Consider the following 18216-nt stretch of genomic DNA (forward strand, 5'->3'; position numbering starts at 1 on the left):
TTAACAATAGTGTTGCTAAAGAATATTATCGATTTTAATTGCAATTTTGTTTTGCTGTTTTACTGTATTTTATTTATTATTTACTCATTTTATTTTTTATTTATTAATATTATTTATTGTTTATTAATATTATTTATTGTTTATTAATAAATATTAACTTTATTTTCTAATGTTTCCCTTTAGTACAACAAAAAATCTGAAAATTCAATTTTGCTTCTTAAAGTATATTTTCACTTAGCAAAATTGCAAGAAACTTTTGTTTTATTATTTGATATTTAATTTTCCATTTGCTCCTTAACGAACATATATTATTATAGTTTTGCTAAACAATTATCGGCCAGTTTATGTACTGTCTAGTGTCTGCAAATCATTATTTTTTATGGACTTTTTTGTGCAAAAAAAAAAGATTTAAAAAAGTTTTTATTTCTCTTATAACAACGTGAATGTTTTTAGTTGACAATAAAAGTTTGGAAAATATACGTGAGACACGTCGTTCTAAGACTATTTATCACATAAACGAGTAAATATGCGCAATGCGAGATTCCAAGCGGCACTGAATTTACATAAAATTGAGTGTAAACATGAAAACCTGAAAATATGGTCACACTATGCGTAGAGTGGGTGTAACATGCAAATTAAATAGGAAATGAAACTCAAAAACTAACGGGATGCATCAGTGGAGTAATCTTGAAATAGGAGAATATAAATAATATTCAAGTTTAACTGTTTGTATATGTATAGGTTTTTTTTTATTTATATATTTTTGTGTATTTTTTTGTCCATAAACACCTACAAAAAAAATATATATTTATATATTTTTGATATTAATAAGCATTTTATATTTAATTATTTATACATATTAAATTATTTATATACTGTTTATATTTTTTTTATATTATTATAGATTTACAAATTATATTCACCCTTTTCTACTAATTTACTTTTTTTATTCGCTATTCATTTTTCATTATGTTTATGAACAATTCATTTGCAATTTTTGTTTTTTATTTACGTATTTTCATTGTTTAAATAAATTTTATTTTATCTGCAATAACAAATATTTCTTTTTTATTTTTCTTCCGTTTTTTTGATTCGATGGTTATTTTTCATAATGTTTATAAACATTTAATTCGCTATTTTTTTCACAGTCAGTGTTTATAAAAAAATTTGTTTTTTTAAAGAAATTGCTTTTTTCTGAAAGTAAACAGTTTTGTTTAAAATTTAAATAAAATTTACTTTATTTGCAATAACAATTATTTATTTTTTAATTATTATTTTTCTTTTGTTTTTTGATTTGCTATTAATTTTGCATAATGTTTATAAACATTTAATTCACAATTTTGGTTTATTTATTTTTATTGTTTAAATTTTTTATTTTATTTGTAATAAGAATTATTTATTTGTTATTCAATTTTTTTTTTTTTTTGCTTTTTAATTCACCATTTATTTTTTGTAATGTTCATAAACAAATTTCTCTTTAAAAGAATTTGCTTTTTTCTGAACGGTTAACAGTTTTTTTTATAACAAATTCATGGGAGAAAAAAAAATCGTTTGCGATTAAATGATAAATATATTGACACAAGTTCCGTTTTATTTTATAGGATCGAGCAAGAAATGTTTCTGAGAGATTCACTTCAACGACGACTTTAGTCGTTAACATTAAAGACGACGACGATCAAGATCCATCTTTCATTTATAAAGGTTGTATGCTTCACAATGCCGCCTGCATCAATCCTGAATATTCTGCATCTGTGAGTTTCAAAAAATAAAAATAAAAAATATTCTTTACTCTCTGAATTTAAATTGATATTTTAGAAATTTGATTTTCGATTTTTTAAAGAAAAAAACAATATTGCTCTATTTTGATAATGAAGGCAAAAGAAAATATCTTATTTTTAATTACATGCAACAATTTTTGAAAAAGTTTCCTAAACAAATAGTCATTAATTATTTTTTTCTCAAATCCATCATTAAAAATAAAACATCATTTCCGGAACATGAATATTTCAAACTGTATTTTGAAATTAAAATGATTTCTTTTAAGTTCGATACAAAAAAAAGAGAAAAAAAATTTTTTCTCAATTACCCGAGAAAGGTGAGGAAGAAATGTATCTTGAGAGATCATTATCGATTGTCAATGTTTCTTTAAAGACTTTGCTATTAGAGTAAGAGCACAAGTGTTTTTCCTTTTTTTTTTTCTTGCCGCGGTATTAGTTGAACTGATCAATGATCGTCTTTAATCAGGTGTCTAGCGGAGTGCTGTCTGGAATTCTCAACATATCCCCAGAGAAGATTCAAGCGGTCGACATGGACAGCATAAATGCACCTGTTTATTATTCCTTCCTTAGTGGCAGTCCACCAAATTACAGAGATTTCTTCGAGATCAATCGTTCCACGGGCGCTGTTAGACAGATCAAGGCTGTCGATACGTCAGTCACTAAAAAATTTGACATTATCATCAAGGTACCCAGGACATTATTTCAATCAATTAAAAATTTTCCTGAAAAAAATTTTCTTCGTACAAAAATGAAAAACAAATAACGTTTCTTTTTTTTTAACGAATTTTTTTTTCTCACACTCATAATTTTTTTCTTCACAAATTTTTCATCAATACGAAAAATTATTTCAGTCAACTCTCGATAATTGAATTTTCGATAAATTATTTTTGTGGTTCCCTTGAAAAAATTTTCACACTCGAAACATTCGATATAAATAAAATCCTCGACAATTTGAATTTTTTTTTTGTAGAAAAAAATTCTAATTGCCGAGGAATTTATTTATTAACTTTATTTTATTGAATTTTTTCTGTAGAAAAAAAATTCAAATTGTCGAGGACTTTATTTATTATTGAATGTTTTAAGGTGTGAAATATTTTTCAAGGGACCAAAAAAAGAAATTCAAATTCTCGACAATTATTTTTTAATCGAGAAATATTTTTCTATAAAAAAAAAATTGTGGAAGGTTTTATTTATCGGATATTTCGAGTGTCAATAATTTTTTCAAGGAACCAAAAATTTTGACCAAGAAAATAAAATAGAATTTATTTGAATAAAGAAAGAAAGAATTAAATTAAATTAAAATAAATAAATAAATAAATAAAAAATTAAACTAAATTGAAATAAAATTTTTGTTAAATTAAATTCGTTCTGCTTTTTTTAGACTTTTTTTTTGACAAGTAGAATTAATTTAAATTAAATTTTGAATTTAATTAAAATAGATATAGAAATGAATAAAAATGGTTGTTAAATGTAATTTTTTTGTCGTATTTTTTAGGCGGTCGAAGCATCGGAAGCAGAACGTTCGGCAACGGCAAAATTAACAATTACTGTGAAGCCAGTGGATAGCAATCCACCAACAATAACAGCATCGGCAATCGAAGGTTTTGTTGATGAGAATGCGCCAATTGGTACTAGAGTTGTCGATGAGGAAGGAAATCCCATTCGACTGACAGTCACAGATGCGGATCTGGTGAGTAATCCGAATCGTTTTTCTTCTAAAGAATAAGTCACGAGATTCTCGAGAATTTTAGTTGGATGACTAAAGGGCACTTAGAACTTTCAATATTCTACTGTCATGTCCTTTATTTATTTCCCATCTCAACTGTAAATTTCAATTCTCGTTCTCCAGAATAATGAACGAAACGATTTTACCATTTTTTTTTTTAGACAATTTTTAAATATATTAATTTTATAGAAAATTAGTAATTAATTAAAAATTAAATTAAAAAATCATTCATTAATATCATGAGAGATTAATCATTAATTTCATGGAGAATTAATAATTAATTTTATAGAGAATTTTTTTAATTAATTTTTTTGGAAAATTAATAATTCATCTTATGGGAAATTAATAGTATTTAATTTTGTAGGAAATCTTTAAAAATTTATTTTCATGAAAATAAACAGGAATTTCTCTGAAAATTAGTAATTAATTTTATAGAAAATTTTTACTCCGAAAATTAATCATTAATTATGCAAGAAATTTTTTTTTTTAATTACTTTTAGGGAAAATTAATAATTCATCTTATAGGAAATTGATATTTAATTTTGAAGAAAATTTTTTCTAATTAATTTAAAGGAAAATTAGAATTTTATTATATTTTTTTATTAATTTCATTGAAAATTAGCCATGAATTGAATTGTGAATTAAAAATTCATTTTTTAGAAAAATTTTGCTTCTTAATTTCAAGGAAAATTAATATTCTTCTTATGGGGAATTAATAATTATTTTTATGTAGAATTTTTAGTTTTTAATTTCAAGGGGAGTTAATATTAATTTTACAGAAAATTCTTCTCCCCTAAAATTAATAAATAGAAATTTTTATGGAAAATTAGTATTTAATTTTGTAGGAAATTTTTTCGAAATAATTTACAAAAGTAAGTAGTTAATTTTGTCAATAATTAGTAATTAATTTTGTCGATAATATTAATAATTGATCTTTTGGAAGATTAATAATTATTTTCATGGGAATTGTTAATAATATTTTAATTTTAATTTTTACACTTTTTTGTCTTGAAATTAATGCAGAGAATTGATGATAATTTGCATATTTTTTTTTCTTCTCTTTTTTTTGCAGAGTCCTGAGGATCCGAAACCATCGTACGTTTTTGAATTGACGACGAATTTTTTTACAATCGACCAATTTGGAATACTCGTTGTTAATGAAGAAAATCTCGACCGAGATCCACCGAGCCCAGGACGTTTCCGCTTTCAAGTCGTTGCCCGTGAAAAATCCGGAGTCGCTGCATCCTCTCCGCTTTCATTCACTGTCACATTGAACGATGTTAATGACAATGCCCCTCAACTTCCGATGATTCCTTCTATAACTGTTCAGGCAGGCGAGACAACCAGAGAAATCGTTAAGGTGCAGAAGAAAAAACGAACTAAATTCTTTTATTCTTTTAGCATTTTGTCAAAGAGAGAGAGACCATTTTTAAGGCTAAAAAATATTTTTCATTTTAATCAAAAAACTCTTTGAGAGTTTTTTATTTTTATTTGCTTTTAAATAATTTCCCTAAAGTTTCGAACGTTCGAATGAATGTAGAAAAAATCGTATTTTTTTACTGTTATTTTAATTTGAATTTTATTGAACAAAATTATTTTGAACAAGAAAATTAATCTTTTTTTGGCGAATTTCATTTTTAAAAGTTTTGTCAATATAAATTAATATTAATATTTTAATTTGAAGTAATATTTGCGTTTGAATTTTAATATCTGAGTTTTAATTAATATTTGAGTCTGAATTAATATTTAAGTTAATATTATTTGATATTAATAATTATTATTATTTTAATTTGAATTAATAGTTGAGTTTGTCACTATTACAAATTTAAATTTTTATTCGATTTTGAATTAATATTTGAATTTGAATTTTAATATTTGAATTCCAATTAATATTTGAATTTGAAGTAGTATTTGAGTTTCAATTATTATTTGAATTTGAATTAATATTTGAGTTTGAATTTTAATATTTTAATTTTGACCTTAATTTGAAGTAATTTTTGAGTTTCAATTGTTATTTGAATTTGAAATTTTGAATTAATATAATTTAAGATTAAATTTTAAATATTGGAATTCCCTTTAATATTTGAATTTAGAATAATATTTATTTAGAATTTTTGTTTGAATTTGAATTAATATTTGAGTTTGAATTGTTATTTGAATTTGAATTAATATAATTAATTTTGAATACTAATATTTAAATTCCATTTAATATTTAAATTTAAAGTAATATTCGGTTTTGAATTTTTATTTGAATTTAAATTAATATTTGTGTTTAAATTTTAATATTTGATTTTCGACTTTAATTTGAAGTAATATTTGAGTTTGACTTATTATTTGAATTAATATTTGCGTTTGAATTATTACTTTAGTTTGACATTTAATATTTGAATTAATATTTTAGTTTGAATTTTAATATTTGAAGTAATATTTGAGTTTAAATTGTTATTTAAATTTGAATTAATATAATTTAAGTTTGAATATTAATATTTAAATTCCATTTAATATTTGAATTTAAAGTAATATTTAATTTTGAATTTTTATTTGAATTTGAATTAATATTTGAATTGGAATTATTAAATTTTTGCGTTTGAATTTAATTTGAATTAATGTTGTGTTTGTGTTTAAATTTTAATATTTGAATTTGAATTATAAATATTTCAGTTTGAATTTATATTAGAATAAAAATGAATTTATTCTATTAATAATAATTAATATTAATATTCAAATTTGAATTAATATTTGAGTTTGAATTGAAATTGAAATTTGAATTAATATTTAAGTTGGAATTAATATTTGAATTTGTATAAATATTCGAGTAAATATCAATTAATATTAATCAAGAGTAATTAACAATTATAACAATTAATCAACAAAAATCAATATTAATATTTCAATTCGAATTAATATTAAAAAATATTTCCAAAAAAATTTTCAACAATATTGAGAGTAAACATTTGCCTAAAATTTTGGATATTTTTTTTTTATTATCAGGTTGCGGCGACTGATAACGACGAGGGTGAAAATGCAGAGATAACGTACAGTATTTATCACGTGTCAAATAATGGACTGCAGAAATTTCGAATTGATTCGAAAAGTGGCATTATTGAGTCTATCAGGAAACTAAATGCCGGCGAACAATACAGCATAACGGTCCAGGCGACTGATAGTGGTGGAAAGCATTCCCAGGTGATTGTCGAAGTTAATGTTTTACCTGGACCCAATACCAGGAGTCCCGTTTTCCGGCAACCGGTGTATGAGGTACAAGTTAGCGAAGGTGCCTCCATCAATTCAACTGTTGCCAGTATCGTTGTAAGTGCAATTATCATCATTCAAACGCTATCTAGTCGAATGCAGTTATTTTCAAAATTTCGTATACATACAGTTCCCCTCTTATCGAAAGGCGATTTAAATATTAAGAGAATGAATATTCCTATTTACTATTTTATTCGCTTGAACTGAATTTTCGATGATCTGCTTTTTCAAAGCTTTGAATTTAAATAGAGGGTTATTAAATTTAAAGCTTAATTGAAAATTCACGCTTCACACTCGTTAGTTAGGGGAAAAAAAAGGAGAGAAAGAACAGCTCTTGTGAATAGGATGATTTTTTTGGACTTTTTTCGACTATTTTGGAAAAATGAGAATTTTTTTCAACTTATTTTTAAAAACTGCGACTTTTGTTCCGCATATTGAAACAAAATAACGCTTTTTTGCTGCAAAAAGCTACTCATTTCAATTTTCATTGTGTGAAAATCTGAAAAATAATATTAGTCAACTCTTTTCCTGCAAAATTAATTTTCATTGTGTTAAAAAAATAATATTAGTCAATTCTTTTCCTGTAAAATAAATAAATTATCCTGTAAAAAAAGGAAGTCCTGTAAAATTTAATTTAATAATAATATTAATATTATTATTCAAAAATAATAAATTTTAAACAAATAAATAAACTTTAGTCCTAAAAAGCGAAATTATTATTCATCAAAATAAATTTGCAAAAAAAATAGTTTAAAAAAAAAGTTTAACTCAAAATTCAATTTTGAAAAAATATTAAAAACTATTATTTTCAAATTTATTTTTGAGTTAGACTTTTTTTTACATTTTTATGAATTTTTACAGTAAATGAGTTGTCACAGGAGAGGGATATCTGGAAAATTAGGGAATTTCATCCAAAGTAGTAAAAAAAAATAATTAAATTTCTAGAAATTCTACAAAATAAAAACGGTTTTTCTGAGTCCTTTATAAATAGTGAAAAACTTAAATTGAGGCTCCGGATTTTAAAAGGGCACTTTTACCATTTAAATTCAATGCTGAAAGAGCCCTTTTAAGATCCCGAGCTTCAATTGTCCTTGACTTTTCTTTTTCATATTTACTTTTAAAAAATCATGTGAATTTACAGTTTTAATTTTCATTTTTAAAAATTTTAATTTTTATATTAAAATCATTGAGTTTTCGAATAGCCTTCTCAAAATTATTTAAAAAATAATTGATCTATAGAGAAAAATTTTAGTTCAAAGTTCTAGAAAATAATTGAATAATAAAAAAAGTTACTGGCAAGGACATTTTTTTAAATAACTTAATTTTAAAAGCTTTCAAAATTTTCGAAAATTTAATTTTTGAATTGGATTGGAAATAATTGAATTTAACACTTATAGCAAATGAACTCCTTTTTTTGGAATAATGGAATTTTCAAAGAACATTCTCGAAATTATTCAAAATAATAATCATTTAAAAAGACTTTTAGTTAAAAATTCTCGAAAATAATTGAATTTTTGAGAAGATAGTATCAATTTTTAGAAATTAAATTCTTTTTTTAGTTTCTGACTTTTCTCTTTAGTTTCAAAATAAATATTTTTGATAATTTCAATTGCAGCAGAAGTTCAATAATATTTAAATATTTTATTTTCAAAAGTTATTAAACTTTTGAGGAATTTTATTTTAAAATAGTAAATAATTGGATTTTTAAAAAATTTCCTCAAAATTGTTAATAATAATTTATTTAGAAAAGAATTCTAATTAAAAATCTTAGAGAATAAGAATTGAATTTTTGAGAAATTCCAGTAACAATTTATAGAAATTAATTGTTTTTACTTTTAGAAATTTTATTTACAAAAGTTGTTAAACACTTTTAACAATTTAATTTCAAAATTCTATAAAATAATTCAATTTTCAAAGAATTTTCTCAAAAATATTAAAAAATAATTTATTTAGAGAAGAACTTTAGTTTGAAATTTTAGAGAATAATAATTGAATTTTGGAGAAATTACAGTTAACAATCTTTAGAAGTTAAATTTTTTTAGTCTTAGATTTTTGAGTTAGAAATAAAATATTTTTGAATATTCTAAAACAAAAATTTAATTCCTATGAAAATATAATTAACAATAAATATTTAAGTAATTATTTTTTTTAAAAAACTTAAAATTTGTTGAAAAAAATTTTAATGTCCAGCGAAAATAATTGATAACTTTTCCAATAATTGCAATTTTATTAAAAAGAATTGAATATTTCAGACAATTTTATTAAAATTTATAAAAAATAATTGTTTTCTTGAAGAATTCAAACTGAGAATGTCGAAAATAATTGAATTTTACTAAAGCAGAATTGAAATTACTATCGTGATAATTTTGTGGAAAAGAATTTAATATTTTCGAGAATTTTATTTAAACGTAGATATAAAAATAATGATTTTCTTGAAGAATTTTAATCAAAAATGTCGAAAATAGTTGAATTAAAATTATTATCGGGATAATTTTATAGAAAAAAAAAATTGAACAATAATTAATGAAAAAGAATTGAATCTTTCAGACAATTTTATTAAAATTTATAAAAATAATCATGTTTTTGAATAATTATAACTGAAAATGTTGAAAATAATTAAATTTTATTAAAACAGAATTTAAATTACTATAATGATAATTTTATGGAAAAGAATTGAATATTTTAGAGAATTTTATTAAAATTGATAAATAGAAACATCATTTTCTTAATAAGAATTACTACTGAAAATATAAATAATTGAATTTAAAAAAACAGAAATAAAATTATCGCGAGAATGAAAAAAAGGTTATATTCTTTCTAAAAGTTAGAGAAAAATCAAAACACTGAAAATTAAATTTTATTTCCATTAATATAATTGTCGATTGAATTTCGCTGGATCCTTTATTTAAATGAAATGTTGAATAAAATCGATAAAAAGGAATTGAAGAAAATTGAATACTTATGTTTTAATAATAATTTAATTTTTAATATTTTTAATAATAAAATAAATGTAATAACAATATTATGTAAATTATGGAACAATTGTAGTAAACATAAAATTCCAAGTGCCTCCAATTATTGCCTTCCTATATCGTTAACAACAAACCAATAAATTGTTGAATTATGAGGCAGACTATTTTCCTATCTGCATATCGTTTATAGCAGGTCGATGTGTAAGGTGACAGAAATGCAAATTATAAAATGTTTCTCATTTATTTATTATTAGAGGTTGGATGTAACTTGATGCTAGGAGTTAAAATGAGTATTAAAATAAGCAGATTGGTAACAAGGGGGATGTAACAAGTGCAAGGATATATTCATTCTTTTTTTTTTTCGTTTTTATCTTTTTTTCAGGCAGTGGATCCGGAAAACGATCCAGTTTCATACTCTATCGTCTCTGGTAATGACCTGAGGCAATTCGCTATTGGTGATAAATCGGGTGTTATCACCGTTATAAGGAAGTTGGACAGAGAAGACCTGACTCGATATCAGCTGGTAAGTGTTCAGCCAAAGGGAATGTTTCGCCTCTCTTCCTTTTTCCGTTTGACTTACACTCGACGACAATAATTCTATCATAACGCTCATTCCTAACGGATGTTTGCTCTCAAATATTGTTTCATGCACTCGACTGTGTGAAGGGGATGGAATTAATTAAAAGTTTTTTTTAATTTCATTTTTTTGTTATTATATCAATTTTTTTTCTCTTTTTGGTTATTCTATTTTATTTATTCTGTTTTGTTTTGTTTAGTCTATTGTGTTTATTTTACGCTGACGAAAAAAATATTTATTTAGTTCAAATAAACGATTGTCTCTTATCAAATAAATGTCTATTTGTATCAAATAATTTTTATTTAAGTCGATGTTATTTTTTTATTTGTTTATCAGTTTTTTATTCCGGTAATCTGTTCACAGTTTAAATATTAAATGTTAATTTTCAATTTTAAAAATTAATGTACTGAAAATCATTGAATTCTTGCAAAGTATTTGTCAAAAAATTTGAAAATATTGAATTCATTTCAAGAATTTTATCAACATTTTTTTCAATAATTAAATTCTTTCGAGAAAATGTAATAAAAATGTAATAATAATGATTCTTTTATAGAATTTATTTTAATTTTCTTGAACATAATGGAGTTTTATAAAGATTTTCTTTTACGTTTTTAAAATAATAATTTAAAAAATATTTATTAGAGTTTTTGTAAATAATTACATTTTGTTTTTTAAGAATTTCATTAAAATTTCGTAAAAATAATGAAATTTTTGAAAATAATTTTAATTAAAATTTTATTAAATTACAATTTTTAAAAATAATTGAACCTGTTATAGAAATTTTATTAAAATTGTATTGAAAATAATTGAATTCCTCCGAAAGATTTTATTATTCATGGAAAATAATTGAATTTCTTTGAAGAATTTTATTATTTGTGAAAATATTTTAATTCTTGCGAAGAATTTTCTTATTTATGAAAATAATTGAATTCTTGCGGAAGATTTTACAATTCATAAAAATAATTGAATTGTTTTGAAGAATTTTATCTGAATTTTTGAAAGTAATTGAATTTTTTGAAGTAATTTTATTAAAAATTTTAAAAATAATGATTTTTTTTAAGAATTTCATCAAAATTGTCGAAAATAATTGAATTTATATTAAAATTCTTGAAAATAATCGAATTATTTGATTCAAGTAAATATTTATTAGATAATAAGCGAACAATCAGCTATTTGAATTTTTTTTCTCTGTTTTTTACTTTATTTGTTATTATTTCAACTTTGTTTTGATTATTCTATTTTGTTTATTCTGTTTTGTTTATTCTATCTTGTTTATTCTCTTTTTTTATTCGGTTTTATTTATTCTACACTAAAAAATTGTTTATTTACTTCAAATTTAATTAATACGAACATTATTGTTTCAAATACAATTTATTTCATTAAATGAAAATTATTTGATTCAAGTAAATATTGTTTTGATAATATGCAAACAATTAGTTATTTGAATTTTTTTTTGTTCTATTATTTATTTTATTTGTTATTATTTCAAATTCGTTTTGATTATTAAATTTATTTAAGTCAATAATATTTATTTATTTGATTATTATCATTTATTTGCTTTGAATACAAAAATTATTGGTTGAAATACAATTTATTTGATTTCAATAAAAATTATTTGATATTAGACAAGTAATCGGTTATTTTAATAACTTTTGTTTAATTTTTTGCTTTTATTTTCGAATTTTTTTGTTTATTCTATTGATATTTTTTCTATTTTGTTTATTTTAAACTGGAAAAAAATGCATTTGATTTTAATAGACAATTATCTATTATCAGATAAATATTTATTTGCATTAACTAATTTACATTTTACTGAAAATTTATTTTTTATTTTTATTTAATTGCTTTATTATTATTTATTTGCTTAAAATACTAAAATTATTGAATTAAATACAATTTATTGAATTAAATAAAAATTTTTTTTTTCTTTTTTAGTAATAAAACTAATTTTAGTGACTCATATTTTTTCTCAATTTTATCGAATTGTATTTTTTTCGTTTTCCTCTTAAATAATTTAAAGTTTTGTATAAAGTTTTATAATTTATCGAACTTCTTTTTTCAGTTGATTAAAGCGGAGGATTCTGGAGGATTATCAAGTACGGCTACTGTTAATATCAGAGTTACGGATATTAACGATGAAAATCCAAAGTTTGAAGGTCTTCCTTATGAGTTTATGGTTAAAGAAGGAGAAACTCGAAAATTAATTGGTCGCGTGCATGCTGAAGATGCTGACGAAGGAATTAATGCTGTTGTTACATATTTTGCCCCCGACGACGTTCCCTTCACGGTTGATCCTGAAACAGGAGACGTCCTAACTAAAGTCGCATTGGATTATGAACAGAATCACGTCAGTTTATTATTAATCTTGTCTTTTCTATTTTCTTTTTCATTTCGTCTTTTTTATTTTATTTTTCCTTTTTTTTGTTTTATTTTTCATTTTATTTTTCATTTTGTCAGTTTTGTTATATTTTTCATTTTGTCATTTTTATTTTATTTTTCATCTTGTCTTTTTTGTTCCATTTTTCAGTTTGTCTTTTTTATTTTATTTTTCATTTTATATTGTTTTATTTATTTGTTATTCTATTTTTTGTTCTACAATATTTTTATTTATTTACTATTTCATTTTTTCTGCTTTTTATTTACTTTTTTACTATTTATTTATTATTTTGTTTTTTATTTGGCATTGTTTTATTTTATTTTTGACTTTTTTTTATTTTACGTTGTTTTATTTTATTTTCTTTGACTTTTTTTTATTTTACAATTATTGTCTTATTTGTTATTTTATTTTTTATTTTACATTGTCTTATTTCCTATTTTTGTTACTTTTTTTATTTATTTATTTATTTATTATTTTTTAATCCTCTGGCAATTATTTTCTTTCTTTTGTTCTCTTTTCCTATATTTTGAAAGCAAGAAATTTCGTTTTGGATGTAAATTTTCCGCTTTTTTCCTTTTTCTTATTGTTGAAATTGTGTTGAGAAATTGAATTTCTTGTTTGACTAGGAATACAAATTTGTGGTAACTGCTCGAGATGGAGCACCGGATCACCGATTAGCAACAGCCACAGTCACTGTAAAAGTTCAAGACGTGGAGGATGAGGTACCAATTTTTCATCAAAGTAGTTACGAAGCCCGAGTGAGAGAAAATATTCCTGATAATACTGTCGTTCAAGTCATAGTGAGTTAAATTGCTTCCAATTTTATTTAAGTACTTTTTGTTTATTTTTCTCTTTCCTTATTCTATTATTTCTTTCTCTTTTTTTTCTTCTCATTTATTTATTTTGCTTTTTATTTATAAAATAAAATAAATAAGAATAGAAATAAAATAGAATAACATTTTTATTTATTATTCTATTGTTAATTTTTTATCAAGAATATATTTTTAATCGTTTGAAAATTTTTTTTCTCCAAGGCCGACGATCCGGATACGACAAAGCGAATTACCTACGAATTGAGACAAGGAGATACGGAGATTTTTGAAATCGATGAGAAGACTGGAGTTATTAAAACGATTCGCGGTTTGGATTATGAAAAGGAAAAGCAGCATATTCTCATTGTGGGTACTTTGGAGAATACGAGTGATTTGCCTGGATCGACTACTCGAGTTGTTGTTAATGTTGAGGTAAATAGAAGGCCTTTCAATTTCCACTGAAGGCTGAACAAAAAAAGAGAAGAAAATCTTTGAAATTCTGTTTAATTATTTTCGAGTACCGTTTTTTTTTTTTTTACTGGATCAATATTTGTTTTAATTAAGAGGAGAAAATATTGAAATGAGAAGCAGTTTTTTGGTTTCATAACAAGAAAATAAGTAAACTTGAGATTTTGAATAAGTAAATAATCATTATAATTGCATTTGTTTATTAACATTCGACAATATTGTATTGTTCCCAAGAGGAGTTGTATTCCATGTTATTTTCCAGGACGTGAATGATATACCACCAGTCTTTACATCAGTGCCTCGACCCGTCACGCTCGATGATGATATTCCCATAGGAACGACCGTAATAAATCTTATTGCCGCCGATTCCGATGGTACATCTCCGGGAAATCAGGTAAATATCAAAAAGTCTTTATATTCCTGATTTAATCACATCAAATCATTCCCAAGTATTTCAAATACATTTTTATTGAATTTATACTAAATTTAATTTCATATCAAACTAAAAGCATTTTATTTTGTAAAAAAAAAATTTCCAGGTTCGCTACGAAATAACAGGACGGGGCATTGCCAGTAAATATTTTATTATCGATCCGGATACTGGTGTTATTAGAGTACGAGACGATCTGCGCAAGGAAACTGACACTGAATATCAGGTTGATTTTTTTTCGCTCTCAATTTAAAAAAAAAATGCAATTTTACTTTCTTTTTATTGAGATTTAATGGAAAAAGTCATTATCTTGAAACTCAACTTTTTCAATTTTATGAATAATTGAGTTTTACTGTATTTATTTTAATTTAAAAAAAATTCTATTTAGTCGAGTACTAGGAAATATTTTCAAGTAGCTGGAAAAATTTCGCGGTATATTGAAATATGTACTTATAAATAATTAAAGAATTATACTCTTGAAATACTGTCGAGTGTCTTGAAATAATTTCGAGACTCTCAACGTTTTCTCAAGATTTGGTAGAAAATATTTTTGAGAATGTATTTTTTTATATGTAGCTCGCAATATTTATTTCTTTAGCTCGAAACATATTTTGTATTTCAATATTTCTTTATCTGAAAATATTTTCTCTAGCTCAATATTTATTTATCTTAAAATAGTTTTTCTATCTCAATAATTATTTTTTCCAGTTCTTGTAATTACATGGACTAGAAAAAAAATTTGGAGAATTTCTAAATTTTCTATTTTAACGGAGAAAAAACGAGGAAATTTTGCAAGATGGGAGTTTTTAATTTCGGTTTTTGTATTTTTAGGTGGATGTTCGAGCTTTTGACTTGGGAGATCCTCAACTATCGTCGATGACTTCGGTTCAAATTTTCATTCGACATGTGGCGACAGTGGCACCTGAAATTGGACTCGGCTTCGCTGAGGATTCTTACAACGTGGACGTTTCGGAAGATGCCGTTGATAATTCGTTGATCAAGACACTTACTGTCATTAATTCACATGCCCATGACACCACTCCATTAAAGTGCGAAATCTATAGTGGAAACGATGACGGGCTCTTCGAGACCAACGTGACTGAAGAGAGAAATTGCGCTCTCAGATTGAGAAAAGGAGCACTCGACTACGAGACTACAGAATCCTATCAAATCAAAATCAGATTAATATCACTTTCCGGTCTACTCAGATCCGACCGAAATACAACAATGGTTCGTAAAATTATTTCTAAAAAAAAAATAGAATTCTAAGCCAATAAATAATGACATATATCGATAGTAATTAAAATATTCCGAAAGATAATTATTATATTCTTAATATTTAAAATATTCTGAAAATTTACAATTTAGTTAAACTATTCCAAAAATAGAAATTTATAACAATTATACAGGATTGCCACAAGAGACAGGGAAATCGGGGAATTCAGGGAAAAGTCAGGGAAAATAAAATTGGCCAGAGAAATGTCACGGAATTTGATCAAAAGTACTGGAAAAATATGAAATTTCTAGTATTATTACAAATTTTCAAATATTTGGTTTTCAGAGACATTTCTAAAATATATAAAAACCGTGAATTATTCATTTTTCTTCTCCTTGAATTTTTATTCACAGTAAAAATTTTTGAATCATAATGAATTTTAAAATAATACATTAAATTTTTCTTATTAAAAATAATTAAATTTATTTCAAATCATTGAATTCTAAAATATGTTTATAAAAATTAATAATTTTATAATAATAAATAAATAAATAAATAAAAAAAATTTTAATCAACTTAATTATTTTAGTTCAGTTTTAGTTTAGTTAGTTTATAGTTATTTTAGAATTTATTTAAAATCAGTAATAATTTTCAAAAATATTTTTAAAAAACTATTTAAATATCAAATAATTTTATTTTAAATTCTAAAAACATTGTTTCCATTTTTTTATAAATATTTCAGTTCTAGTTTTTGAAAATTCAATTAAAGATAGGTACTTGAAATTTTATAATTATAATTTTATAATTGTAAGTTTGTAAAATAATTGAAATTTCCTAAAATTCTAATAAAAATTATTGAATTTGTTAAATAATTTATTAGAATTTTTAAAAGCAATTGATTTCCTTTGAAGAAATTTATTCAAAGTTTAAGGGCATTTGAACCTTGATGACGTTTCAGTTTGTGCAAAGCATGTGTGACGTCATCAAGGTTCAAATGCCCTTAAAAAAATAATTGAATTCTTTCAAGCAAAGAATTTTATTTTAATTTTTCAAAATAATTGATATTATTCGAAGAATTTTATTAAAATTTATAAAAATAATTGAATTCCAGCGAAAAATTTCATTATGTTTGAAAAAAATTAAATTCTTTCGCAGAATTCTTTTAAAATTGTATAGAAAATAATTGAATTTCTGCTAAAAGTTTCATAAAATAATAAATTTTTTTAAAAGAATTTTAGGATTAAAATTTTTTAATTATAATTAAAAGCTTGCGAATAATTTTATTATCTATGAAAATAATTGAATTCTTGCTAAGAATTATTATTATCTACAAAAAATAATTTAATTCTTAAAAAGATTTTTATTGCAATTTTTTAAAAAAATTTATTAAAATTTTTAAAAGCAATTGATTTCCTTTGAAGAATTTTATTCAAAGTTTTTTAAATAATTGAATTATTTTAAAGAATTATTATTATCTAAATAAAAATAATTGAATATTTGCAAAGAATTTTATTGTAATCTTTCAAAATAATTGATTTTATTCGAAGAATTTTATAATTATTTTAAAATAATTTAATACCTACGAAAAATTTCATTATGTTCGAAAACAATTGAATTCTTTTGCAGAATTCTTTAAAAATTGTATAAAAAATAATTGAATTTCTGCGAAAAGTTTCATTACATTTGTAAAAAATTAAATTCTTTCAAAAATAATTTTTATTTTTAAATTTAAATTATCTATGAAAATAATTGAATTCTTCTAAATAATTTTATTGAAATTTTTAAAATAATTAATTTTTTTAAGAATTTTTTTAAAATTTTGTTGTATAATTTAAAAGTTTCCCCATAATTTTATTATCTATGAAAATAATTGAATTCTTTCGAAGAATTATTATTATCATCATCTATAAAAAATAATTTAATTCATAAGAATATTTTTATTGTAATTTTTTTATAATAATTGATTTTTTCAACGAATTTTATTAAAATTTCTACAAATAATAATTGAATTCTTGACAAAAGTGTTTTATTATTTTCCAAGACAAATAAATTCTTGCGAAAAATTTTTTTAATGTTATATTGAAAATAATTGAATTTCTGGAAAAGTTTTATTATTTTTGAAAATAATTTGTGCGAAGAATTTTATGAAAATTTTTGAAAGCAATATAATTATATTGTTGAATTTTATTTAAAATTTTGAAAATAATTGAATTCTTGACAAATAATTTTATTATTTGTAAAAGTAATTGAATTCTTGCATTCAATTTTTATTATCCATGTAAATAATTGAATTCTTGCAATCAATTTTATTATCCATGGAAATAATTAAATTCCTTCGAAGAATTTTCTTTTATTTTTTTTTAAATAATTGATTTTTTGCGAAGAATTTTATTATTTACGAGAAAATAATTTAATTTTTACGAAGAATTTTGTTGGTATTTTTGAAAATAATAATTACTAAATTAATTAATAAGTGAATTTTTTTCAAATTTAAATCTGAAATTACTGAAAAATTAAAATTGTTGTTTGTAAAGGAAAAATTATTTAGGGATCGAGAAAAAAGTTAAAATTCTTTCTGGAAATCAGGGTAAAGTCAGCTAAAATGGAA

The 18216-nt window shown here is 22.6% G+C and overlaps 1 protein-coding gene across 1 annotated transcript in view; it reads left to right on the forward strand.

Annotated features, from left to right (window-relative positions):
* Positions 1-18216, forward strand: part of LOC122509304 (cadherin-99C) — a 198598-nt gene that overhangs the window by 174051 nt on the left and 6331 nt on the right. Inside the window, exons 7-18 of the mRNA XM_043623263.1 lie at positions 1602-1751; positions 2245-2463; positions 3274-3468; positions 4577-4864; positions 6496-6813; positions 10111-10251; positions 12368-12652; positions 13309-13482; positions 13717-13926; positions 14225-14356; positions 14502-14618; positions 15224-15622. Of these exons, the coding sequence (XP_043479198.1) occupies positions 1602-1751; positions 2245-2463; positions 3274-3468; positions 4577-4864; positions 6496-6813; positions 10111-10251; positions 12368-12652; positions 13309-13482; positions 13717-13926; positions 14225-14356; positions 14502-14618; positions 15224-15622 (2628 nt within the window). The remainder of the gene's footprint in view (positions 1-1601; positions 1752-2244; positions 2464-3273; positions 3469-4576; positions 4865-6495; positions 6814-10110; positions 10252-12367; positions 12653-13308; positions 13483-13716; positions 13927-14224; positions 14357-14501; positions 14619-15223; positions 15623-18216) is intronic.

This window comes from Leptopilina heterotoma, unplaced genomic scaffold (genome assembly GCF_015476425.1).
Source record: "Leptopilina heterotoma isolate Lh14 unplaced genomic scaffold, ASM1547642v1 Lhet_60, whole genome shotgun sequence".
Classification (NCBI taxonomy): Eukaryota; Metazoa; Arthropoda; class Insecta; order Hymenoptera; family Figitidae; genus Leptopilina; species Leptopilina heterotoma.